Genomic DNA, 26,131 nt, shown 5'->3' with positions numbered 1-26,131 from the left:
TATCAATGTATTCAACCTTGTTCTTAATATGTATTCTTGAAATAAATTTAAAAATATTATATATTATTATTTATTAAAATATAAAATATTTTATAAGATTTTTTCCTTGTATCATAAATTAAATGTAATTATGCGACTTGTGTGATCTTACGCGCTTTGAAAATCCATTTGTTTGAGTCCAAACTCAAAAACTTTATTGCTTTTTAGTTTTTGCTTCAGAACATGTTTTCCATTTTTACAGCATAGTTGCATCTTTTGGACACTTTCCGAGACTCGTTCATTCATTTCATTTCAAACTCTCTTCAAAGTTTGTTTCTTTCCACAAAATCTCAATCTGGGTTCTTCTCCTTTATCCATTATTTTCCCCTTTCAACTTGAAGAAGAAGAAGAAGCATCAGCAGCAGCATGAGCAAGAAGAACCGGAAATTCAGGGATCTTCATGGAGTTCTTAGCCTTCTAGCTTTGTGCTTGTTGTTTCAGAGCTTTGGTATATGCCACTCTTTGAACGAAGAAGGTACCTTTTCTTAGTGTTTTCAAGTTTTTGTGTGGATCAAAGGGATTATTAGAAAAAGGAGCTGAAGAAAAAAAAGTGGGGTTTGTGTGTTTTTGCAGGTAGAGCTCTATTGAAGTTGAAGGAAAGGATTGTGAGTGACCCTTTTGGAGCTTTGTCAGATTGGGTTGATGATCAAGTATCTGTTGACCCTTGCATTTGGTTTGGTGTTGAGTGTTCCTCATATGGAAGAGTTGTGGTCTTGTAAGTTCTCAATTCAGTATTTACAATTTGCTTTTGACATTTGATCTTCATATCAGAGTTTGATAGGTTTTGTGTCTGTTCTTTTGGTTTTCGTTTATTTTTTTCCAAGCTTATGTAAGTACTTTGACTATTTGAGACTCTTCAGAATCATGTAAATATATGATAAAATCTCTGTAATTTTGAGTGATCGATTGGTCGGTGGTGGATGGTTGATGTAATAATTTTGAATCATGTCCTTTTAAATCAAATGAGTAGTGTTCATATTGTCGAGGAGTGCTTAATCATGAGAACTTTTGCTTTTTCTATTTGGTTGGCCAGGAATTTGAAAGATCTTTGTCTTGGAGGAACTCTGACGCCGGAGCTCGCAAACCTTGCTCATATAAAGTCCATGTAAGAAACCAATCATTACTTGGTTGCATTTTACATTGCGGATTTACAGCTCCTTCTGAATGCTTTAATACTCTCTTTTAACATTTTGATAAATGTGTTACAGTGTGTTGAGAAACAATTCTTTTTCCGGAATAGTTCCTGAATGTATTGTGCACTTGAAAGAATTGGAGGTTTTGGATTTGGGCTACAACAACTTCAGTGGACCTCTACCTGCAGATCTTGGGAGTAATATTTCGTTATCGATCCTGTAGGATTATACTCTTGAGACAATTCAATTTTACACGTTTCAAATGCCTTTCGCTGCTATTTACACAGTTTCTTCATTTTGCAGTTTGCTGGATAACAATGATCTTCTTGGTGGGTTCTCTCCTGAAATTAACAAATTGAGTATGCTTTCAGAATCTCAAGTAGACGAAAAACAATTGATTAATTCTGATAAAATGCCGGCTTGTACAGAAAGATACGCCTCATGGTATGTTATCAAGCATTTGAAAATGGTATACTTGTTTTGTTTCCTATTCTCTTCTTTGATTCACAATCTTAACTTTTTACATCTTTTTAAAAGGCATGTTGGCCAAAACAGTTTACGGAGGCTACTGCAATCTCGTGAGCATGGCGATATTCATAATCGTGCAGCAGCTAATCCTCTTAGCCCTGGTCCATCCCCTCAGCCAGATCCTTCTTTAGCTTCCCCTCGGCCGAGTCCTGCTTCTGCTCCTTCTCCCTCACAGTCAAGTCCTCCTTTTGCTTCTCCATCTCCATCGGAAAAACCACAACCACGGCTAAAGCCTGTTTCTCGCAATAGAAACAATTCTGTTGCTCCTCCTACTGCTTCACCACATGGAAATAATTCTGCTTCCCCTCCTACCGGTTCAACTTCAGGCTCTAAGACACAACCTGAAACCAAATCATCAAAGAGTCATCTAGCTGTTATCTTGGCCGGAGTTCTGGGTGGTGCTGCGTTTCTTATTGTTTCAAGCATTGGGATATATCTCTGTAAAACGAACAAGGTAGCTACTGTAAAACCTTGGGCGACAGGATTAAGTGGACAGCTTCAAAAGGCATTTGTGACAGGTAATTCTACACATTTCTTGTAGTTCAGTTCATTGACATGCACACACTGCATTAAGAATTCGGAGCTTCGACTTGGAGCTGTATTATGTTTAATTTCATCATATGAAGGTTTCAGCATTCATTTTCAGGTGTGCCAAAGTTAAAGAGATCCGAGCTTGAGGCAGCATGTGAAGATTTCAGTAATGTAATCGGCACTTCGCCCATTGGTACAATTTACAAAGGGACTTTATCTAGTGGTGTTGAAATAGCTGTAGCATCTATTACAAAGGAAGACTCCAAGAATTGGTCAAAGACTTCAGAAACGCAATTTCGGAAGAAGGTATGCAATCACTAAAAAGGAAAAGGAAAATGCAGTATTTGTTCTTTCAGGTTGTCAATTTAAGTAGTTGTGTCAAAGCTAACTTTATAAGCAATAATGGTTTCAGATTGATACACTATCGAAAATGAACCACAAGAATTTCGTAAATCTTATTGGATTTTGTGAAGAAGAGGAACCCTTCACCAGAATGGTGGTCTTCGAATATGCCCCGAATGGAACACTATTTGAGCATTTACACAGTGAGTACCTATCATTTTGTTTATGCCATTTCGTCGAAAGTAAATTTATGATTTTGTAGACACCAATTCAAATATGTAACTCTCAACTCTGCTGGTATTATACAGTATTTACTTCAGTTTCTGGTCAAGATACATTCAGTTTTTATTGAAGTTTGTTCTATTACTCAAATTTACCTTTAGCCATTCATATTAGGACTAATTTGCTATTAATATGAACTTTGCTGTAACACCATATGTTTAAATTTTGGAAGCATTAATTGTTGCTTTTGAGGAACTTCTTTTAGCATCCTTCAAGTAAAAAACTGACATATCGGATTTTGTTGCGAATTTCAGTAAAAGAAGCCGAGCATTTGGAGTGGGGAACAAGACTTCGAGTCGCAATGGGAATGGCTTACTGCTTGCAACATATGCACCAGTTGGACCCTCCAATGGCCCATAGCAACCTTGACTCTCAAGCTATCCACCTCACCGACGATTATGCTGCCAAAGTATCAGATTTCAGTTACCTGAATGAAATAGTTCCGGGCGACACAAAAGCCGGTGCTAGAAAACACACCACTGACACTACATTAACAAGTAATGTTCACAGTTTTGGAGTCATATTACTTGAAATAGTAACCGGCCGGCTTCCTTCCTCGGCAGATAGTGGCTTTCTTGGAGACTGGATGTTGCCCTTCTTACAAGGCAACCGCCGGTCGCTCAGCGAAATCATTGATCCGACACTATCGTCTTTCCAAGAAGAACAGCTCCAGGGAATCACTGCTTTGATAAAGTCTTGCATGGATCGCGATCCACAGCGAAGACCAACAATGAAAGAGGTGAGTGAGAGATTGAGAGAGATAACGAAGATTACGCCGGAACAGGCCGTTCCGAAGCTTTCACCACTTTGGTGGGCAGAGCTTGAGATTTCTTCTTTGGATGCAAGCTGAGTGAAATCTTGAAATAATGCAAGATTGTAAGCATTGGATCTTTTTACCATTTTTTCCATCTTTGAAGGTACGGAAAAAGGTAATCATGCGTTAGATTGATACAAATCTTGTGTATCTATTGTAGGAGTGGCCAATCACTTGTACATAAGGGAGATTAAGGGATGAAAAAAAAATGGTGATTTTTTTGTTTGTTTATTTGGGTGCTTTGTTTAATTATTATGGTGTATGAAATTGCACTAACAAAAATGAAAAAAAAACAAAAAAATAGGTTCTATATATCGGTTAATTTTTCGATTGGTGAATTAAAGATATAAAAATTTCTTTATTATGTTCTTCCAAACAGAAGTGACATTTTTCTTAACACTGCAATTTTTATATTACGTGTATACAAAAAATTAATTATTAATTAATCACCGCATATAAAAATACATTTTTGACATATCAAAATTTTTTTATTATATTACTTAAACAATTTTTTATTTTATTTTTCTATTTTAATATATTTGATTATTTTAATAATTAATTATTTAATTTAAAATTATATTAATCAATATATGTATAAATATATTCTTACCCATATTACTCTATTAGTTGATTTAGAAATTAATTTTTTTTGTGTAGTCTACTCATCTACATATGAATTGTTAAACATAGGTTTCTATCAAGAATATTTTTTGTGGTGTGACAAAGTTGAAAGTTTGTTTTGTAGTATATTTGATTGAAAAAGTCAAAGTCAAAGTCTTCTAGAGGGCTAGTTACTAATATAAACCATGAAGTATGAAGAGATGCCAATTATGAAGTGCCAAGCAAATACAACCTGTCAATTATAGATAACAGCAGAAAATTTCCGCGGCATTATTGCTGCTCTTTTTCAATAATGCTCTCTCCAAATCAAAATAATTATCATCTTAGAGACTTAGACAGAGTAATACATAATAAATTAATATATTCAAATAGTCTATTATTTTTAATTTTAATACATTATTTTACTCAAATTGTCATGAAATCATTTTTTTTAACTTAAGTTAATACGACGATGATTATTATATCTCTAATAATACATCCCTTTTAGATAAGAAGATTTCTTAAGTTTGCGTAAAATTTTGCATAAATTTTTTTTGTTCACTTTTTTTTTTTGAAATTTCTTTATGTATTTATTTATTTTTTATTATAAAAAATATTGGTTAGACTCTTCACCACATAAATTACATGTAAATTGTAATAGGTTCAAATGAATGAAATTCAGATTATAATTTAGTAAGGGTTACTTAGAATGAAAAAAATAAACGTTAATCTAAAAGATAATTATTCTCTTATTTTTATCTCTACAAATTTTATGAGATAAATCATATTCAATTGGATGTTAATTTAATTAAGACGAAGAAAAAAACATGATGGTGATTGCTTTTACCATAAGGAAGTTGCTAATTTGAAGATGACGTATTTGACCCAAGCACGTCCAATTCTGCCCATCGGAAAATTTTGAAAAATCATATCCTAAACATACAATTAAACATACAAAGATTAAAACGTTTTTGGTCTATTTTGAACAAAAATAATATGGATGCCGTCAATGTCACTCAAAACTTTCCCTTGAGTTTGTCTTTATGTCATATAATAATATATTTGTTTGTGGGCAATTTACTTATTTAACGGTTTATGGGAAAATTTAGTTGCTTGTAAACCGTGGAAAGTTTCAACGGTTTATGAAGGTGGCGTGGAAGGCATAAATCGTGGTAGGTTATTACGGTTTATTAAGAAGGTGAACTGGTCATAAATCCTTGTGGGTTACAACGGTTTATGTAGGTTCAATTATAGTCAGAAAACACACCGTTTATAGATCTACAAATAGTATATAGGAGTACATAAAAAATACACAAACAGCAAGCATGGCTTCTTCAAAGATTTTTTTAATTATAAATTAAAAAAAAGTCATATTTAATAATGGCAACCATTATTATCGTCTCCAAAAATACATAGGTACATCGGAATAAGTCATATTTAACAAGAATTTTTTTAATTATAAATTAAAAAAAAGTCATATTTAATAATGGCAACCATTATTATCGTCTCCAAAAATACATAGGTACATCGGAATAAGTCATATTTAACAAGAATTTTTTTAATTATAAATTAAAAAATAACTATTTTCTAAAAATAATCCACTTCAAATATGTCAGATTGAAAAGTTAACAATAATAATTATTATCATCGTCTCCAGAGTACATAAGAGTACCCAGGAATAAGTTGTATTTTATTTTTGGGAAATAGTTATTTTTTTAATTTATAATTAAAAAAATCTTTGTTAAATATTTATTTCGATGTACCTGTATATTTTTTTGAGACTATAATAATGGTTGCCATTGTTAAATATGGCTTGTTTTTTTTTAATTTATAATTTAAAAAAATACTTGAAGAAACCATGCTTATTGTCTGTGTATTTTTTGTGTACTCTTATATACTATTTGTAGATCTATATACTATTTTGGAAACGATGATATGCATTTTAAAAATTATGAGTGAAGCTTGCCGAGAATTAAAGTGAACTTGCTTATTTTTATAGAGTTCGCCGAACTCCAAATACAAAAAAAAAGATAAATCTAAAAAATTAAAGTTGAAAAATCGTTTTTTGGAATTAATTAAAATTATAGAAAAAAACTGGTGAGGCGCTTGTGTGATATTTTTGTCACCGTTCCTAGAAGCCACCTTTAATTCTCTACTGTTATAAAATTAAAATAAGTGCATATAAAATTAAAATAAGGCACTTATTAACCCATGATGCGTTCTTTTCTTCACAAAAGGATTATTGTCATTTTCTGGGTGGAATTTTATTAGAATCATCGTCACATAATCCATTGTTAGGAATAGTGAGGCACTTTTGGTTTTAAAATCAAAATTGTTATATTTATTTTTTTTGTATTTTTTATATACCTTTTTTATTTTAAAAATAATTGGTAGAAATATTTGTTTTTTCTTTCTTAATATTTGTCTAAACCGTTGTAATCCACAAGGTTTTATGATCAGTTCACCTTCTTCATAAACCGTGGTAACCTACTACGGTTTATGCCTTCCACGCCACCTTCATAAAACGCTGGAATTTTCTACGGTTTACAAGCAACTCAGTTTTCCCATCAATCGTCCCAACCTGCCACGGTTTATGCACAATTCAGAAACCGTGGTGGATTGCCACGGATTACATAAAATAGAGTTTTTGCACATGCATGTAACAACAATCCGTTTTGCACATTTAGGTAAAGGTTTCGATCATTTTATTTAAATAAGTAAATTGTCCTTTGTTTGTTGATACAGTCAAATATATATCTATATATATAACTGACGACATATGTTTATATATTAAAAAAAATTAATTTTGATACATTATTAGTATAAAATAGTTTTATATGTGTATTCAGTAATATAATACTATATTAGTAAAAATAATAATTTTTTATATTAATTGCGTAAATAATTATTAAAAAAACATAAGTAATTAGACAGTTGTACAAGACGTTTTTCATTGTCAACACATCAAAATTAAAAAGAAGAAAAAAAATGATTTTGTTAAGTGTTAACAGTATATCAAGTATTCAAGTGAGATTATTATGGTATGTGAAATAAGGTGCACATTTTAAGTTTTAAAATTTACATCAATGATTAAAATTTAAAAATATTTAAAAGATATATAATTATTTAAAAAACTCATGCACTTTTATATTTTACTTTTGATTATTCATGTAAAGTATAATGGTTAAGATTTATCGTTATTATCTACTTAATATACTAAAATTGAGTTTTCTCCTAACTAATGAAAGTGAGGTGTCACTTTTTCTTGAACCTATTTTTTTTTTTAAATAAATGCATTTAATGAATAATACATAATTATACTAATTTAAAAAAATATCTTTATTATAATTATATAAAATTAATATTTAATGCATTATTAAACTACTTATCAATTATTAATCGAAAATATTTTTAATTATTTTAATGAATAACGCATAATTATACTAATATAGAAAAATATATTTATTATAATTATATAAAATCAATATTTAATACATTATTGAACTAATTATCAATCGAAAATATTTTTAAATATTTTAATTATATTCATTTTAATTATATTGATACCCTTCTAATTCTTATTCATTATCTAGTGATTTTATTAGTGGCAAGTTGTTAACCTATTTATATTGATAATAATAATAATTTTATTAGGATAAATATCAAATTCTATTCCTAATATAAAAATATAAAATTTAATTCCTTCTATTTTTATTTTACCACTATAAAAGACCATGTATACTAAAAAAAATATCATTTATTTACCAATTACTCTTTTATTAGATAACTTTTACAACAATTCTTTTACTTCCTATGAGATGTCGTTGTAAGAAGGCAATTATCGTGGACACAAACTACCATACTCTCCAACTTCCGTGCTCATCATTCGGAGCTATGCATGATATGTTATCCATGAAGTATTTATAGACCATGGTGTTATCATGGATGCATAAATAAAAAATGTTTCGTATTTAATTTTAAGTCATTTACCTGTTTGTGGTATATTATAGTGTGAAATTACTTTCCATTTGTGTTGTGTAATGATATTATGCTCTAATTTAAGCTTTTACTTTAGAACTGTATTATGATTTTATCTCATCATTTTTTCTTAAATATCAAGTTGACATATTTTTATTTATTATTATTATTATTATTGAAATGGATGTAATATGAAATGTACCAAAAAAAATTATCACACTCAATTTATTTTATTGTAATCTTCTTTCTATTTTATTTCTTTTCATTTTCTTTTTATTTATTTTATTTTTTATAAATGTTATATAATTCATTATATCTGTTAATTTAATTCATTAATTTATAATATACATAATAAAATAGATCATTTGTTACTTATAACATTAATTCTTCTAAAATTTAAATTCGAATAATTATATATTTACCTTTTGTTATGAACAAAATATTATTAATAATAAATAATAATTAACATTAAAATAGTACCGTTTGATTTTCAAAAATTTTTAAAATTAAACATAATAAAATCCAACCATTTAATTTCTAGATTGTGAATAGAAAAAAAGTAAAATGTACCCTCCAATCTTTCTATTTTACAAAACAAACCTGAATTTATGTAAAATAGTAAAACACAAAAACACCAATTATTATGTAATATATAGTTTTATACGTTGCCCTCCTATATATACAAAGTTAAGCCACTTTTATAATTATATAAAATTATTTTTAAAAAAGTTCCAAAAAATATATATCTAATTTATTGTCACTTAAAAAAAAAGAAAAAAAATATCACATTTAATAATATCCGGATAAAGTAGTTTAAGAGGTGAAGTAATTTTAGAGATTATTTAAAATTTTTTATAATAAAATATTGTGTTTGGTATCTAAATAGAAGGATTTTTAGATTAAAAACTTCAATAAGATTTTTAATTACGTTATACAATATTATGTTTCGAACAAATATTTTCAAATTCAAATATTTTATACGCATGATAATTTAAAAAAAAAGTTTCAATTAGATTTTTTTGTATTACATATTTTTTTTATTTTAATCAAGTAAATATATTATTTTTATTTATAAAATTTTTGTATGGGTAAAATAATTATATTACAACAAAATTATGCGGGCAAATAATTTTATCAATTAAGTCCTAACTAAATTAGATATGCATGTTTTTTTTATATGTAATCATCATCGTCCTCTTTTTTAATATTGTCATTGTTGTTTTTAACTTTTTTTTCATGGTCTTCGAGATTTTTTTTTCTGTACGTTTCTTCTTCTTTTTCAATAATATTATCATTGCTTTGTGGTTTGTGAGCCTAGATATAAGAGTCAACTCATTTTTTTAATTTATTATTCTTCCTTGACTACTTCATAGAATAAGAATGTATTTTTTATTTTTCATAGAAGTTGATCCTTTTAAGGTATAATTTATAATTTTTATAGTATTTTTTATATATTTATTCTATTATATTATTTTTTTGATAATTTAATGATTGTTCTTACTCCAATTTATTCTTTTCATCTAATGTTCCAGTGCGATTGTGTTTTACCGCAATCGTTTACAATGCACCACATCTATCAAATACCATCTCAAGTTGTATTCACTGATTCAGGTTCTAATTACATGCATGTAAGCGTCTAACGAAGGGACATTAAACTCTATTTTACCAAAGGATATGATGGTTGAATCTACTCACATATTATGACCAACCTAATGGAATGTGGATAAAGTGGGTTTTCTTGGGAGGAGCTCGATTTTTCATTGAAGAATTGTTTCGACGGAGCTTTGTAGGCGAAGTTCAAGTTCCATCCCCTCCATGTTTTTTACGTCTGCCCGAAAATCTTCAAAGTGGAGCACATAATGAGATTGAATTCCCTCAGTTTAAGTTCATTTTTAGTAAATTTGTGTCAAATTCGAAGATGCAATTTCAACAATTGGTAATATATTCAAATTTTCTTATTTTAAACTTTTCATAATTAAAATAATTTTATAACATATTGTGAATTTTTTTCAGAAATTACCGCAATCTTTTGCATCAATAATGCAATGCCATTGAAGGGAATAAATGTTCATAGCATATTTACCAAGGGGATGGTCTGAATTTACAAGAATTCTAAATGTTCGAACTTATGATGTTGTTTCAATTGGTTGTCGTTACGAGAATAATTATAATCTATACGTGTCAACGGACTATAATAGATTAAATATTATTTAAGTAATTTAATTCTAATATTGGTATTTGATTAAATTAGTTTTAGAGAAATTTAAATTGTTACCTCAATTTATATATTACGGCTATTCTTCTTGGATATGTTATTTTTAAATTTTTTAATATAATTTTTTTTCGACTTTTAAATTTGTTTTCTTTCTTGGATATACGTATCACTTTTTTTATATTTCAGATTAGTAATGCAATTATTAAGAAAGGTATAATTCATCAATAGATTAGAGTGATTAAAAGTTTAATTATATTATATGGACACAAGATTAATTAATTGAGATTAAAACGTGGTAAAAGAAAAAGAGTCACAATATATGATTTTATTTTTCTTGCTAACATACAAAAATACATAAAAAAAATTAAAACATCACTATTTAATTAAAAAAATTTGTTAATCTTGATTATTTTTCTATCACATGAAATTTATTATTTTATTTAAAATTTAAAATTTTTTTGATCTAACATTGCATTGAAAGAATGGCAAGCAAAAAAATGGAAAAAAAATATGGAAACATTCCAAACATAATTATGGCTAATCTTTTTTTTTCTTAGTTTTCAAATATGTTATTTGTTTTATTTATTTACAGTAATAACTAAATTTATTATAACTGTAGTACAATTATCTTTAAATTATTAGTATTATTAGTATATTTTTAAAACTATTGACATATTATAAATAGAATTTAATTTTGATGCACTAGCGTTTTACACAGTTGTGTAAAATTTATCCGTTCTTTTGAATGATTATTCACGTGGTCAATGTAAAAGATATTTATTTTTATTAATGTGTCATTACGTAATTGGATGCACGTGTAAAACTACTTTATACTATCAATACATCAAAATTAAATTCTTATAAATATTTGTAGTTCATATTTTAAGTTAATTTTATAAGTCACCATTTCACAAGTCAAAGACAATTCTTTTTAATAATTTTGTAAATGTTAATAGCTTTTATATTTAATTTATTTTGCAATACGATAAAATTCATTGTTCAATCAAGAATTATTTGGCAAAAATATTTGAGAATGAATTGGTAGAAAGGAAGGTCTATGTCTTCTCAAATTTTGAAATTGAGAAATCAAGTGGAATATATCTTTTAAAAAAGAGTCACATATAATACATACGATCGATGATCGTAAAATTTCGGATAATCATTCTGATTTGCTTGCCCATGCTGATATATTGAAACAAACAAATGAACGATTCTACTTATTTGGTACGTAGTTAATTTATATTAAACCACACAAAATTACTTTCATTCTAATTTTAAGTTTTGCCAAAAAATTGTATAATACCATTATTTTATCGATAACAAAAATTTTAATAGTTTATTTATGAAAATATTTAAAATTATATTGTGACTTTTTTTTATAGATATATCCTTTTATTAATATACTATTGTTAATTTTATCGTTTAACATAAAATAAATCAGTAAATTCTCTTTATTTTATACACGTACAAAGTTAAAATTTCTTATGTTATTCACTCATTTGTTCTTAATTTGGTACTTTTAATTCAATTCTTTTTGTTCAATTAAATGTTATTGGACTTTTGACTGACAACGAAAAACTTATATCATGGCAAAAAATAGAGAAAAATGACCAGTACATTGTGATTGATCTTCATGATTTGCAGTATGTAAAATTTTAATATTTTAATATAAATATTTTTTTTGGTAATAATTAGGGCAATTTACCCAAATAAATAAATTTGTTGAAAGCTTTACACAAATACACAAAACAGATATCCCTTACGTGATTGTGCATTTAACACTTCTATGTAAACCGTGGTAAGCTACCACGGTTTCTGATTATAACATAAACCGTGGCAAGCTACCACGGATTATGATGTTTGTGGTTTGTGTGTAAACCGTGGCAAGCTCCCACAGTTTATGAAGATTGCGACGTGAACGTAAACCGCTATGGGTTACCACAGTTTACGTGTGAGTGCCTATAAATACATAATCCGCTGAAGCTTCTCATGGATCATTTGTGACACAAAGCCAAATTTGGGAGTTGTTGGTTTGAGAGAATCTGTGGAAAGTAAAGAAGGTTGAAAAGAGGTTTAGTTGGTGGAGCATGGAGGATGAGGATCGCTTGTACCGATTAAATGGCGTCGCTCACGTGGCTGGATACATCGACGCCGAGGTTAGTTATTATGATTATTACTAATATTCTTATTATTACTATTTATGTAAATATTGATATTATTATGTTTATTGTTAGTAAAATTATTTTTTTCATTTAATTTTTATTGTTATTGTGAGTACATAGTATTAGTAGTTTTATTGTTATTATTATTATTGTTGTCCTCGTTTCTGATAATGGTAGTTATTATTGTTACTCTTAGATTTTGTTAGAATTGGACCGCTTATTATTATAATCATTGTTATTGCTATAATTAGGGAATTAAGAAAAACAATGTGAGGCTTGTAATAATTTTTTATAAATTACGTTTGATGTTATTAGTAATGGTCGTATGTTGAGAGATTTTTTTGCCCACATTTTGCAGCCTGTTAGGGTGATTAGCAGCGTTAGGAGACAACAGAATATACCCTTACACGACCGGATTATACCCTACCTGGAGACGGCGGGCTTGTATCATTTGGCTAGGCTGAACAGCCAGTGGTTCTGGGTTGATGAGCCTCTCCTTAGCGCATTTATTGAGCGGTGGCGTCCTAAGATGCACACCTTCCATATGCCCTTTGGTGAGTGCAGTATTACTTTGCAAGATGTGGCATATCAGCTGGGTTTGCCGATCGATGGTGAGCCCGTCAACGAGTGCCTGACTGAGTTTGAGAATCTGATGGAGCATGGTAGACCAGCATGGGTATGGTTCCGCGAGTTGTTTGGGGAGTTACCTCCGCATAGTAAAGTAAAGCAGATGACAGTGTGCTACACATAGTTCCATGAGAGGTTCCGAGTTCTCCCAGCAGATACTACTGATGAGACCGTGCGTATATACGCACGTGCTTATATTCTGACGCTATTGTCTTCTCAGCTGTTTGCGGACAAAATACAAACTAGGTCCACCTTCGTTGGTTGCCTTATTTGGCATCATTGGACGACTTGGGCAGATATAGCTGGGGTTCGGCTGCACTGGCCTGGTTGTATAGATGTCTTTGTCGTGGGACGAACAGAAACATTGTTAACTTGGTCGGGCCGCTACAGCTTCTACAGTCTTGGATTTTCTGGAGGTTTCCCACGTTGAGGCCTAGTGGGCTTGATGTATTTGGGTTTCCTCTTGCCTCCAGATACAGTTTATTATTTTTGGTTCACAAGTTGTTCAACATTATGTGTTATTTCTAGTTATGACATGATTTCAATTAAAATTCTAGGTGAGCTACGTTTCTGCCGAGGAACGATCCAGGGGATCAAAGATTAGTGTCTGCATGCCTTTCCTTGGATCGATTGCGTGTCTACGATGTGAGTCATTTAGTTATTGCTCTTAGTTTCAGTGGTTTATGTTAAGTATCGTGGTCTGACGAAACCCTTACTATTTCGATACAGTTTGTGTGGGAGCCTTATTCTTCTGCCGAGGTTGGTGCTGTTATTCACCCGGAGATACTAGCTGACGAGCACCGTAGGCTATGGACGGTCGTCACTAGCCTGATATATTTTGCTGTGATTGAGTGGCATCAGGTCGACCGGGTTCTGCTGCAGTTTGGCAGTCTTCAGCATCTCCCTGAGCCAGCTCTGAACATAGATTGGCTACGTGCGAAGGATGGCAGGGGTGGGGACAGGTGGTTCCTCACATATTATCGGGAGTGGCATCAGCATTGGGAGAACCGGCTTCATTTAGTCATCTAGGTCGATCGAGTCCTTGATCTCGGTCCATCATCAGACTACCTGGAGTGGTGGTGCCGTGTGGCGCATAGATTCCTATCCCCAGATGTTGCATTTCAGGATCCTAGGCCGATTGTGTTGACTGAGGAGGCTCGTCACAGAGGGTCGTCGCAGGCACCTCCTAGAGTGCACGTTTACGACAGACCAGATAACAGGCGAGTAGATCGGCGTCAGCGTATAGGCACCCGTACCACAGATCGAGAGTGGCGAGAGCTGGCTGACCGTTTGGAGGAGGACATCCCTAGAGCTGATCATGGATATGCGACAGATTATCGTGTTCCTCGACGTAGAGGCAGACGACAGGCAGGGCGGGACGGCCGTGGAGGGGCTCGAGGTAGAGTACCTTCCGTTGATGATCAGAGCACTCAGCATGGTGTTGGTGAGGATGTAGTTGGTTCAGCCTCAGCTATGGATCAGCCGACCTACGATGTGGGTAGTAGCTCTCAGCTCTTTGGGAATGTCACCCCACATGCGTTTGCTGGGTATACCACCGCAGCTATTGGGATGGACATCGATGATCCTGTTACTGAGTCAGAGTTCTATAGGGATATAGCAGACATGCTCATGGATGATGATGGGACCCATTATAGGCCACAAATACCTGACGACCAGTCCCAGTTTGCTGATCTGCAGCCACAGACTAACGATGTTCTTCCTCAGTTGGCCGTTGACCTCAACGAGCCTGCAGCATCTCCGACTGACCCATGGATCCCATTAGGAGGGACCCCAGCCTCAGCATTCAGCGGCATTCCCGCACAGCCATCAGGACCAGCAGCAGAGCAGAGACCTAGGAGGGTGAGGTGTCCTCCATTGTGTGGCACCGGAGGTCACCTGCTCGGTCAGTTCGACGATGATGACAGTGACACCATTGAGGATTCTGATTAGTTATGTCATATTGTCATGTCCGGTAGGAATTATGTTAGTTTATGTTCTTCGCATGCTATTTAGCCTTATGTATTTCAGACTTCTGTAATTTATTATCTGCCATGTATTTGATAGTTAAAAATGTTTGAGAATTGTCTAATATGTTATCTGCTATGTATTTGATAGTTTAAGCGGTTTGAGCTTCTATTATATACATGTATTCTGTCACAATTATCATGCGCAGTCTAAATGATATCACATTGATGCAATCAAACATCTAAAAATAAATGGTTTATGATAAAAATTCCTCCTTCATAAACCGTGGGAGCTTGCCACGGTTTATGCTTAGCTTTCTCTCTTCGTAAACCGTTAGAGCTTGCCACGGTTTACACACAAACCACAAACACCATAATCCGTGGTAGCTTGCCACGGTTTATGTTAAAATAAAAAACCGTGGTAGCTTCCCACGGTTTACATAGAAGTGTGAAAATGCACATGTACGTAAGGAATTTCTGTTTTGTGTATTTGAGTAAAGCTTTCACCCAATTTATTTATTTAGGTAAATTGCCCTAATAATTATGTGTTGTGGTGCAATTTTTTTCTTTATGTATTACTACTTACTTCTCTTAATTCTCGCTTTCATTCATAAATGAGAAAAAAATAAGATGCACGCTGTGAGATCAATTTACAATCCAATTACTTGATCATCTATGTGATCACCAAGCAACCAAATGTATTCTCTAATTTATAAAATTTAACAAAGACATTGGTAAGCATATTGGTTTCGCATTTATTTATATATTTTATTTATTTATGTTATATTTGTAATTATATTATATCTATTTTTATCAATATATTTTTTTAAAAAAATATCGTTACTGTTAGCACATGGTGTATTAAATAAATTAAATGATAGAAACACGTAACTATTTTCTTTTTCCGTCAAGATTTAGTAAAATATTATAATTTAGACTTGCAATATCAATATATTAATAGTAAAGTGGAAAAAAATGTAATATCATATCAAAGTATTTTTTTTAGATCATAATTGTAATTTATGATTGAAATCATAATTTAAATATTTTAAACGAAAAAATTTTATTTAGAGAATTTTTAATTTAAACATAATTCTTATATACTTAATACCTATATTCGAGTTAATACATTTAATACTATATTTAAAAAATAGGAACAATGCACATCATATTACTTATTTATTAATTAAATTATTACAATTCAAATTAATTTTAATAAAATAATTTAAAATTATAATTTCAATCTTATTACGTGTATATTACGGGTTATTACACTTTTTCTTATAATTAACCACTTTGCTTATTTGATATGCTTCTAAACTTGATAAATGGTTAAACTAACTTTTATAACTAATAATCACTTGCAAAGGGAGTTGATTCTTTCTACTGTGTCGAATATATTTCAAGCAGGTGAAGCAAAACTAAAGCTTTAAGTCAAGTCATTAGACATTAATATTTTTGGTCAAATATACATTCTCCTAAGGCAATATTACTCAATTATGCTAAAATCCTTTATATGAAAACCCCCAAAAAAGGTTAAAATCCTTTCTGCATTAGATTAGAAGCATATTCAAATTTAAATATACAGTATACCTTTCTTATAATAAAAGAGATGAATCTGGACTGAACAATAGTATAAGTCAAAAAACAATGGTGATAGAAATGTAAGATAACAAGGACAAATTTTTGAGTCACTAGCCGCGCCTAATGGCTATGCTATATGAGTTGGGTTTGGAGGTTCTTGAGAGGACAATTTTGGTGTGATTAAGGTAAACAAGTTGTCTGAGATTTTATCATTTCTCTCTAAGCTCTAGGTAATATGTTGAATGTGAGAGAAAGAGAGTAAGACATACATTATCGTTGAATTATTGAATGTGAGAAGAACGAGAAAGACACAATAATTATGTGTTTTATTTACACATTAGAACTTAGTTGTGTTTTATTTAAACTCTATTTAAAAGTTATTTAATTAAATAAGTGAGCTGACTATTTGACTGTCTAAGTTAGTTCAGAAATTTATATAACCTAAAAGATAGAATTTTGTACATAATTACATGATATACAACCAACCTATTATAACGGATCTTATATTATCCTAGCTTATTTATTCACAAATATTCTAATAATATGCACCAAATAAAAGACGTATACATTTTCAATAGAGTTAAAAGAAATTTTGGTCTTTTGTACCAAATAAAAAAAAAAGTAAAATGAAAGGTGGTCTCTATAATTGCCTTAAATTTTGAATCTTACATATTTTTTATTTGCTATAAATCTCTCTGTAAATTCTTAATATTTAAGCTTTGATACTCAAATTCAAAATAGATAAAATGATAAGAATCGATGTTTTATGAACAGAGAGCACTTCTATGTGAAAAATAACCAACAAAAAGTATCACTGAAAAAAAGAGCTTAGATGTAGAAACCCAACTAAATTTATAGATTAAAAAAACTAAAATATAAAATTACAGAAACCAAAATTAAAATCAATAACAATTAACAACCCTATTGTTTAAACCTTTTCAATATTATGATTTATCCACATCACGAAAATATGTACATGATGAACAAAGGTGGCCTTCACGTAAATACATAAATTAACATGACAAACATTTATCAGTACCAAAGTGGAGGGCACGTTGGTCTACATCATCAATGATCATCAACTATATATATAAACATACACCAGTTTATGAAAATGCATCTTTATTTCTAGTCTCTTAACTCTTTCTAGTTATTTCACTTTCACACCCCGCCAAGTTATGGCAACCATACACTTCAATATCCTTTCTATCTTGCTTCTCATAGTTGCATTCCCTTATACAGAAGCTGATTATAATATTGTTCCAAAAACAACAGAGAAGAAAATAGAGGTGGTGGTGGAATCCATAGTGTACTGTCAAAGTTGTGAGCACCTTGGAACATGGTCATTGAATGGAGCAAAGCCAATTCCTTCAGCAAAAGCAAGTGTAACCTGCAATAGCCATAAGGGTCATGTTAGCTACTACAAGGTCTTTGAGACAGATAAAAATGGTTACCTATATGCACCACTTGAAGGGTTCAAGATGGAGAATTATCTACTTGATCACCCTCTGCACTCTTGTTATGTTAAGCCTATTTGGTCCCCGCTTGAGAGTTGTAACCTTCTCTCAAATTTGAATTATGGTCTGAATGGCGCTTTGCTTCGATTCGAGAACAAGAGATTGCGTGGAAGCAAATATGAGGCAGTTATCTATGCTGCAGGACCCTTGGCTTTCCGTCCCTCTGACTGTGCCCAGGTTCACTACTAGGATCTAGTTGCGGGTTGAAGTTTTGGAGAAGGAATCAAAGAACAAAATAAACGGGGGAAAAGTTTCCTTTACACTTCAAGGCTTCCCTTTCTTCCAAATTCTCCAAAATTAAAACTCAACTCAAAAACACTTTTTTAATGTATCAAACAATTAGTCAATTACCCTTGACCCAAGCATTCATATATGCTTCATCAAGTTTTCTCTTCTCCCACCCCCTCCCCCTCTTCTGTTTTTTCCCTCTTGGTTTATCTTTGCTTGTAATATTCAATATATAAAGTAGAGAGACAGAGACCGAAATAAATCTCAATATTCTATTTGGTGTAAAGTGAAAGATAGAAATTAAAACGAAAATGAAGCTCTAATTTAATTTGTACAAAGGATAAAATTAGAATTAATTAATTAAAATAAAGGTATTTTAGGTATAAAATGTTATTAAAATTTCAATCTTCATCTCTAAAAATTTCAATCCCCTTTGTCCTCACTTTTTGGAGGTATTGAAATACTGAAATTTTGAAGATAGAGACAGAAATTTTAATACCCGTCTCTGAGCCAATAAATATGATACTGAATTTCAGTCTCCCAATCTCTGTCCCATTACTTCAAAACAAACGCTACCTAATTGTTTTATGCCTTTTTATGATGAGTTGAATTGTAATGCTGGTCCAGTCAGTCTTTGGTTTCATTTACATTTCTCACATTGAACTCTAAATTAGTAAATTCATAGGCAATTTGTATAAACCATAAACTTTGTTGGGGAATAAAAAGGACAACAGAAAACTCACATTTGGGTGCCTCTCAAAAATCAAATGCATATTCTTACAACTTATAAATTGTAATCATTGTTAATCAATCACCTTGCACTTAAAAATCCAATGGCATATTAAACATCTTGTTTATGTTGTCCATCGCTTCCTTTGTGTGGATAGTTGGCTCATATAACTCGCATTCCTTTGACTTTCGCGAAAATTTTGGTGGTGGCGCAACTTGTTGCTGCTCCATATCATCATCATCAGCAAGGATTGAAAAGCCATCAAGTTCCTTTCCCCTGTTGATCTCAGGAGCTTTCTCCAGTTTCATTGATCTTTTTTTCCTAACAAAATCCATTGGCTTTCCAAACATGTTATTTATGTCATTCATGGCTTCCTTCATGTTGATTGTAGGGTCCACCAAGCCATGGTGGCAAACATTCTCCACCTCTGGCTCATCCAAGATTGCAGAGCCAACAAATCTGCACACAACTGTATCCTCTCTAAACTTTGATTTATGGGAACTTTCTTCGTCTCTATCACTGGATTTTTCAGAAGGAAGATCCTTGGGATGGGGGAAAACCAAACCATTCGGTTGTGAAGCTGATGAAGTAGAATCTTCATGAGAATTCGCATTTACATCACTGGTCTCAGAGAATCCTTCATCATCAACATATATCTGAAGTAGTTCTTGGGGAGGTTGGCTGGCTTCAGTTCTCTTCTGTGAAGAACCAGTTGGTTTCATTCCATTATCCAAGTTTTCGTCAACAAATACTTCAAACCCATTCTTCATACTACGATCTTCCTTCAACTGATTTCTCTGTGATTTCCGGGGTACTGGGACTGTCTCTAATGGTGCCCGGAACATGCTGTTAATGGCATTCATGGCCTCCTTCATATTTATTGTGGGATCAACCAGTCCATGATGGCATGCATCTTCTGCTTCTGATTTCCCAACAATGGCAGTGTCAACAAATTTAGATACAACTACTGTGTTCTCCCCCAAAACCCTTTTGCATTCATCTTTTCTATTCCTTACATTTCTATCATTGGCATCATTAGCTTCAGAACTCACAACTTGGGGTCCCTTTTGCACACCCTCAACACTGCATGCTCCACTGCTTCCCTCAATATTATTCGCAACAGAAGGGTTGCCTTTTGCAGCCAGAGCTCTTCTGGCACCTCTCACTTCCTGCTTCTGAAGGAGCAGAAGTTAGTTAATTCAATAATTAACTGACAACTTTTCCCGTACTCACTCCAGCCTCAGATACTGATCCAGCATGCAGCCGCCCACCATTAGATAAGATGTAGGGTCTTATCGACATAGTTCTTACAACCAATCGAATGGTGGAGGGATGTATGTTGACCTAGTGTTTGGGGCAAGATGAGAACAGAACATCTCTCAACAAAGTAAAAACTAACAACGATGAAGAAATAAATGAACAGGTAGCCGATAAAATACATTGTTTCTCTTGTTTTTCCTACGTTCCATGCGCTGAAGGAATTGATCATATGATTTCTGCAACTCATCCATAGGCTCTGCAAGGCTGACCCAAAAATAAAGGCAATATGAGGAAAAGCATCACTAGTTTCATCACAATTGCTGATTTTGGGCAAAGAGAAACCACAATAAACATCCATATCAATTATAGCTAATTAATGTGGCAGTAAACAGAGGTTGTGTTACGAGTTAGGATCTTAGAGAGGAAGAGAAAGGCTTGGTAACTAAAGCGGAATCCATTTTTACCCTTTAATTTAAGCCCTTCCCTTCTTTTCCCTCTAAGATTGGAACTCAGAAACACCCTAAATTGAATTTTCAAAGTTCATTGAAAATAATAACTTCAGCATATTCCAATGGGAAACTTATTAGGGTCTTCTAGCTTCTATCCCCATTTCATGGCTAATTATACTTATAGCATCACTTAAAAAAAATAAAAAAGGGAAATAAAGCAAGATGCTGATTACAGCAAATAACTTACTTCTTCACTCCAAGATGGTACATCCTCTCAGCCTCATCATACTTCTTGCTTTTCTCATAGAAAAGTGCATATGCTTGGTAGAATTGACAGCGCTTTGTTCCAATATGATTAGCTTCCATTGTTCTCAAAAGTTCCCCAGGATCATCCACAAAGTCCATCTTCATTATAACAAAAAGGAATACAAAATCACTAATCAATATAACCATCACTCTATCTCAACCTAAAGTAATAAACCCTAAAAAACTAAACTTTTTCAAACCTTAGTTATGCAAAATGGTAAGAGAAAGGGGGTTACCAAGTGAAGCCAAACGCGAAGGTAGCGCATGTCGTTTCTGTAACGGCGATCGAGCTGGAACTTTTGTGCGCATTTCTGCAACAACACTGGTAGCTTTTCCTTGAGGGCTTCAGGGGCAAAACTGTCCTTCATTTTTCGGATACCCCTGCAAACGTTTGTAAGTGAGTGAAGAATTTTATTTTACTTCTTCAAAATCTGAACTGCAGAGAGAAAAAGCGAGAGGGAAGCACCGGAGCCATGGAAGAAGCGGGTCTTTTCCAGTGTAGTTGCTGGCTTCATTTATTATCGAAGAAAGCATTCCTTCGTGAGACATTTAGGTAGTGAATCGGCGGCGGCGGCGACGGTGAGGGTAGACGGTGGTCGTTGCAGTGATGATTTGGTCACTTATTCATGGAAGTAGTTTGAATTTGAGTCTGAGCGGCTAGGGGTGTTCGCGGTGCCTTTTGGTGTTCTCACTTTCACTGATTCAAACTGCATAAATATCCCCAAACAAAATTTAGAACCAAATAATTAGAATGTATAACCAAATAATTAAAACCAAGAACAAAAGAAATCAGAATAAAAATTAGAACACAACCAAAAATAGAACAAAACCAAAACCCTAAACAAAAAATTAGAAGAACCAAAGAACAGCCTAATATCCAAAAATCAGAAACAAAAATAAAAAAACGAGAGACATGACTAAAAATTAGAACAGCACCAAGAACAATTAATCATATAAAAATTAAATTAGAACAAATAATTAGAAGAGGGAAACGGAAATTACTTAAAGCTCCATTCCAAATGCAGGGTACGACGGAACCGACGACAGCAAGGAGACAGAGACTGAGCGAAGATGGCGACTGCGATGGGGCTAGACGGCTGAACAGAAACGACGGCGACTGCGCAAGGGACTGGCGCCTTGATGGATCCGGGCGGTGGAAGCTGGAGAGGGAGGACTGGACGATGGCGCTGCGAAAGGAAGGGAAGGCGTGCGCCGTGCAGGGCTGGACAGTGACGCTGGAACACCCCTACTGCCCGACGGAGAGTGGAGTGAAGTGAGGGCCGAGGGGCTGTGACGCTGTGTGTGTGTGTGTGATGTGACTCTCAGTTGGAGAGAGTGGAGAGGGAATATTTTTGAAATTTTAAACTATACTCGCCGGTTCGGTCTGATTTGGTTCAGATTTTTTCTTGCACAATCGAAAGTCAAATCAAACCAATTTAAAAACCGAGAGTGAATTCTCTCTGGTGAAACAAAAATTTGGATGGTATCCGGTGTTTAATTTTATCATTTATTATTCTCTCTTCTATTTATTTTTGGTCCCATTTATAGAATTAAACGTGAGAAATCACATTTTATTCTCTCAAATATTAAAAAAAATACAGATGATTCATTTCCTCTAAAAACAACAAAAATTCAATATTTGGTTTTTAATTATTTTTAGTTCGGTTCGTTGATTTCTTCGGCTTTGTTCAATTTTTAACACTATCTTTTGTGATAAGGGATGAGTTGGATGCCCATTAATACTTTGGCGGCTCAGTTTTTCAATGAAAGAAGGCTTTAATGAAATTAGAAAAATCAAAGCTTAATATGTATATAAATAGAAAGTTAAGCCTCCGTTAATAACACACATCAATAACAAAACATTCTTCTTTCTCTATACATTACAATAATATAAATTCTCTCTTTTCTCTATCTCTCCGTGGGTCTTAAGTTTACAATATATATAATATTAGTAAATATATTAATCAGCTCTATTATATTGAGATAGTAATTGTGGTGAATATTATTACTAGAGTTATTTAATTATACTTTTTTATTTTATATTTATTACATCTTTCTTATTTATTTATTTATTTTATAATATGTTATCAGTACGAGACTCTGATCAAATTTTAGGAAGACTCAGATAATAAATTTTCATTATGTCAAAACTCTCTCATCTTGAATTTAATGTTCTTGATATATCTGAAAACAACTACTTATCATGGATACTAGATGCTGAAATCCATCTTGATTCAATGGATCCTGGAGATACCCTTAAGACTGAAAATAGTGCATCCCAGAAGGATAAAGCCAAAGCCATGATCTTCCTTCGTCGTCATCTTGACGAAGGATTGAAAAATGAATATCTCACATTAAAAGGTCCTGCAGATCTGTGGAAAAACCTTAAAGAATAGTATAATCATCAAAAGACAGTAGTACTTTCTCAAGCCCGATATGAGTGTACGCATTTACATCTCCAGGATTTTAAATCCATAAATGAATACAATTCAGTAATGTTTCGAATCACCTCACGAATGAAATTATGTGGAAAAAAGATAACTGATAATGACATGTCAGAAAAAATTTTCTCAATCTTCCATGCATCGAATGTGCTCATGCAACAACAGTATCGAGAAAAAAGATTTAAAAAATAATCTAAGTTAATTTCTTACCTTCTTGTTTATGAACGCAACAATGAGTTGCTTTTAAAAAATCATGAAGCGCGTTTAGCTGGCGCCGCCCCATTTCCTGAAACAAATGTGGTAAATCATAACCCCAGAAGAGGTAAATGACAAGATTTTGACAACAAAAAATATTATGAAAAGAAGAAAAATTATGTTCACAAGAAAGCATCTCACCAGAAGTGGGATAAAGAAAGAAACAATGGGCAAAATAAATCAACAGAGGATAAATATTTCTGTTGTGGTGGAAATGGCCATTGGTCGAGTATCTGTTGTACCCCAAGGCACCTAGTCGATCTTTATCAAGCATCTTTAAAAAAGAACGACAAAGGAAACGAGATGAATTTCATTTCAAATTATGCTGGTAAAAATTACACCACTCATTATAATGTATCTGATTTCTTTGAAGATCCTGAAGGAAATATTGGTCATTTGATCAATGATGGAAAAGTTTAATATGTGGATTTGTTAAGTACTCATGTAAATAAATAAAATAAAATAAAATTATGTTTCATTCCCTATGAATTTGAATTTCAAGTGTGATGTATATAAATAATATTTAATAAAATATTTATGTTTAAGAATTTTAAAATTACTAAATGTGCCAAATTCTAAAATAATAATAAAATTTTTAGTATAGGATACTATGTATAGTATTTTTTAGAAAAACAATCAAGAAAATAGTTTTACTGCGCATATACTTATACTCATTTTATTATTATTATTTGTCTTTGAAAAAATGGCAAGGACATATAGTAAAGATGTTTGCTTGTAGATAGTGCAAGTTCGCATACTATTCTCAAAAGTAATATATATTTTACTCATCTTGTGCCAAAAGAAGAATAAGTTAATATTATTATTGGCTCAAGCATTGTAGAAGGCTCCGGAAGAGCTATAATTTTGTTTTCCAGAGGAACAAGATTCATAATAAATAACGCACTATTGTCTACTAACTCTCTAAGAAATTTATTGAGTTTTAAAGATATTTGCAGAAATGGATATCATATTGAAACAATGAATGAGGGAAATAATGAGTACTTGTATATCACATCTCATGATTCAAATAAAAAGGTTATATTAAAAAAGTTACCCTCACTTTCATCAGGATTATATTATACTAAAATTAGTGCAATTGAATCACATGTCATTGTGTTGGTCAAAGTAATTAAATTTGAAGAAGGAGTTATTCGAATTTTAATGAGTGGGATTTCGGAAGGAAGTTGATATCGAAGAAGGTTTGTGTTAAGGGACATCAAGTAAAAGTCCGATTAACCTAGCAAGTCAAGAAGTTATTTGAAGAAATGGATCGAAGGTCTTGAGATTTAAAGGTTGTTTTTCAGCCGTTACATGGTCAAACAAAAAAGCGGGAACAGTTACTCATGTTTTCACACACGTGGAAGTTACGTTTTAATTCAATCGGTTAAGAAATGGCTATAAATAGAAGAAGGCTTGAAGATACAAGCGTTGGAACTTTGATTCAGAAATTACTCACGCACACTCATATCCCAGCGACTTTCTGAGTCTGCTTCGAGTCAAATTTCTGTAGGGTTCCTTCCACTTGTTTTTATTTTCCATTTACATTTTCTGCAAAATTTACTTTTCTTGCAAATTTATCTTTCAAGCAACACTTAATTTATTTGTTCAAATTTACATTCTCGCTTTGTTATTTTCGAATTCAAAGTCCTTTGATCTAATCGAAGGCATTTTATTGCCCTATTTAAATTCAATGCAAACCATTTCAAATTCAGTCTAGTTTATTTTCAAAGTCTTTGTTTAATTTTTTTCAGTCTTTTCTTTAAATCTTGTTTAATTCGAGAGTCTTTGATGCACTTTTAGAAAACTGGTACTTGCAAAAAAGGAGTAGGTTTTGCTCCCAGACCATTAGAATCGAACCACCTTTGATTTGCTAAAAATTGATAAAACAAATTGGTACGCCTGGTGGGACAGTTTTAAATTTAAGTGTGTCAAATGATTTTAGTATTGATTAGTGTATGCAATTAAGGAGTGGAAGAATAATTCGCATGGCTGATGAAGTTTCGAATATGAATGGTGGTTCATCCACAACTAATAGTGTATTAGTAGTTGTACAACCTTCGGACGGTACTTCACGTTTGGAAGGTGTTATTGTAAGTGAAAGTGTAGCGGTTACAAGTGTGCAGGCTGGTAATAATGGGTGTAA

The 26,131-nt window shown here is 32.2% G+C and overlaps 3 protein-coding genes across 5 annotated transcripts; 2 read left to right on the top strand and 1 right to left on the bottom strand.

The window, feature by feature from the left end:
- The first annotated feature begins 217 nt into the window (after positions 1-217).
- Positions 218-3,900, top strand: LOC107469378 (probable inactive receptor-like protein kinase At3g56050). Its single transcript, XM_016088755.3, has 9 exons — positions 218-514; positions 613-754; positions 1,073-1,144; positions 1,248-1,391; positions 1,476-1,616; positions 1,710-2,218; positions 2,347-2,537; positions 2,644-2,776; positions 3,110-3,900. Exons 1-9 carry the CDS (start codon positions 406-408, stop codon positions 3,703-3,705), a joined length of 2,037 nt encoding a protein of 678 aa, XP_015944241.1. The 5' UTR covers positions 218-405; the 3' UTR covers positions 3,706-3,900.
- A 14,038-nt stretch (positions 3,901-17,938) lies between these two features.
- LOC107469368 (non-classical arabinogalactan protein 30-like) lies at positions 17,939-18,838 on the top strand. The gene has a single exon (XM_016088748.3). It carries the CDS (start codon positions 17,978-17,980, stop codon positions 18,503-18,505), a length of 528 nt encoding a protein of 175 aa, XP_015944234.1. The 5' UTR covers positions 17,939-17,977; the 3' UTR covers positions 18,506-18,838.
- LOC107469385 (uncharacterized) lies at positions 18,076-22,609 on the bottom strand. 3 transcript variants are annotated; one of them, XM_021132901.2, is made up of 7 exons: positions 22,292-22,609; positions 21,756-21,996; positions 21,526-21,670; positions 21,231-21,388; positions 20,714-20,798; positions 19,360-20,449; positions 18,076-18,189 (listed from the first exon to the last, which is right to left on the bottom strand). In XM_021132901.2, the coding sequence occupies exons 2-6, from the start codon at positions 21,836-21,838 to the stop codon at positions 19,367-19,369; spliced, it is 1,554 nt and encodes a 517-aa protein (XP_020988560.1). In that variant the 5' UTR covers positions 21,839-21,996; positions 22,292-22,609; the 3' UTR covers positions 18,076-18,189; positions 19,360-19,366. The 3 variants fall into 3 exon arrangements, with proteins under 3 accessions (XP_020988560.1, XP_015944252.1, XP_052110985.1); XM_016088766.3 differs by lacking the exon at positions 18,076-18,189 and having other exon boundaries at positions 19,252-20,449; XM_052255025.1 differs by lacking the exon at positions 18,076-18,189 and having other exon boundaries at positions 19,252-20,446.
- Between the last annotated feature and the right edge of the window lie 3,522 nt (positions 22,610-26,131).

Source organism: Arachis duranensis, chromosome 10 (assembly GCF_000817695.3).
Source record: "Arachis duranensis cultivar V14167 chromosome 10, aradu.V14167.gnm2.J7QH, whole genome shotgun sequence".
NCBI lineage: Eukaryota > Viridiplantae > Streptophyta > Magnoliopsida > Fabales > Fabaceae > Arachis > Arachis duranensis.
Note: the sequence above shows the minus strand (reverse complement) of the source record. Positions and strands in the feature narration are given on the sequence as shown.

Coding starts and splice junctions, on each gene's coding strand:
- LOC107469385 (XM_021132901.2), bottom strand. CDS start 21,838: ATGTCTCACGAAGGAATGCTTTCTTCGATAATAAATGAAGCCAGCAAC. Junction 21,389..21,525: donor TTCGCGTTTGGCTTCACTTG/GTAACCCCCTTT, acceptor GTTATAATGAAG/ATGGACTTTGTGGATGATCC. Junction 20,450..20,713: donor GGAAAAACAAGAGAAACAAT/GTATTTTATCGG, acceptor CTGCTCCTTCAG/AAGCAGGAAGTGAGAGGTGC.
- LOC107469368 (XM_016088748.3), top strand. CDS start 17,978: ATGGCAACCATACACTTCAATATCCTTTCTATCTTGCTTCTCATAGTT.
- LOC107469378 (XM_016088755.3), top strand. CDS start 406: ATGAGCAAGAAGAACCGGAAATTCAGGGATCTTCATGGAGTTCTTAGC. Junction 515..612: donor CCACTCTTTGAACGAAGAAG/GTACCTTTTCTT, acceptor GTGTTTTTGCAG/GTAGAGCTCTATTGAAGTTG. Junction 2,538..2,643: donor AAACGCAATTTCGGAAGAAG/GTATGCAATCAC, acceptor TAATGGTTTCAG/ATTGATACACTATCGAAAAT.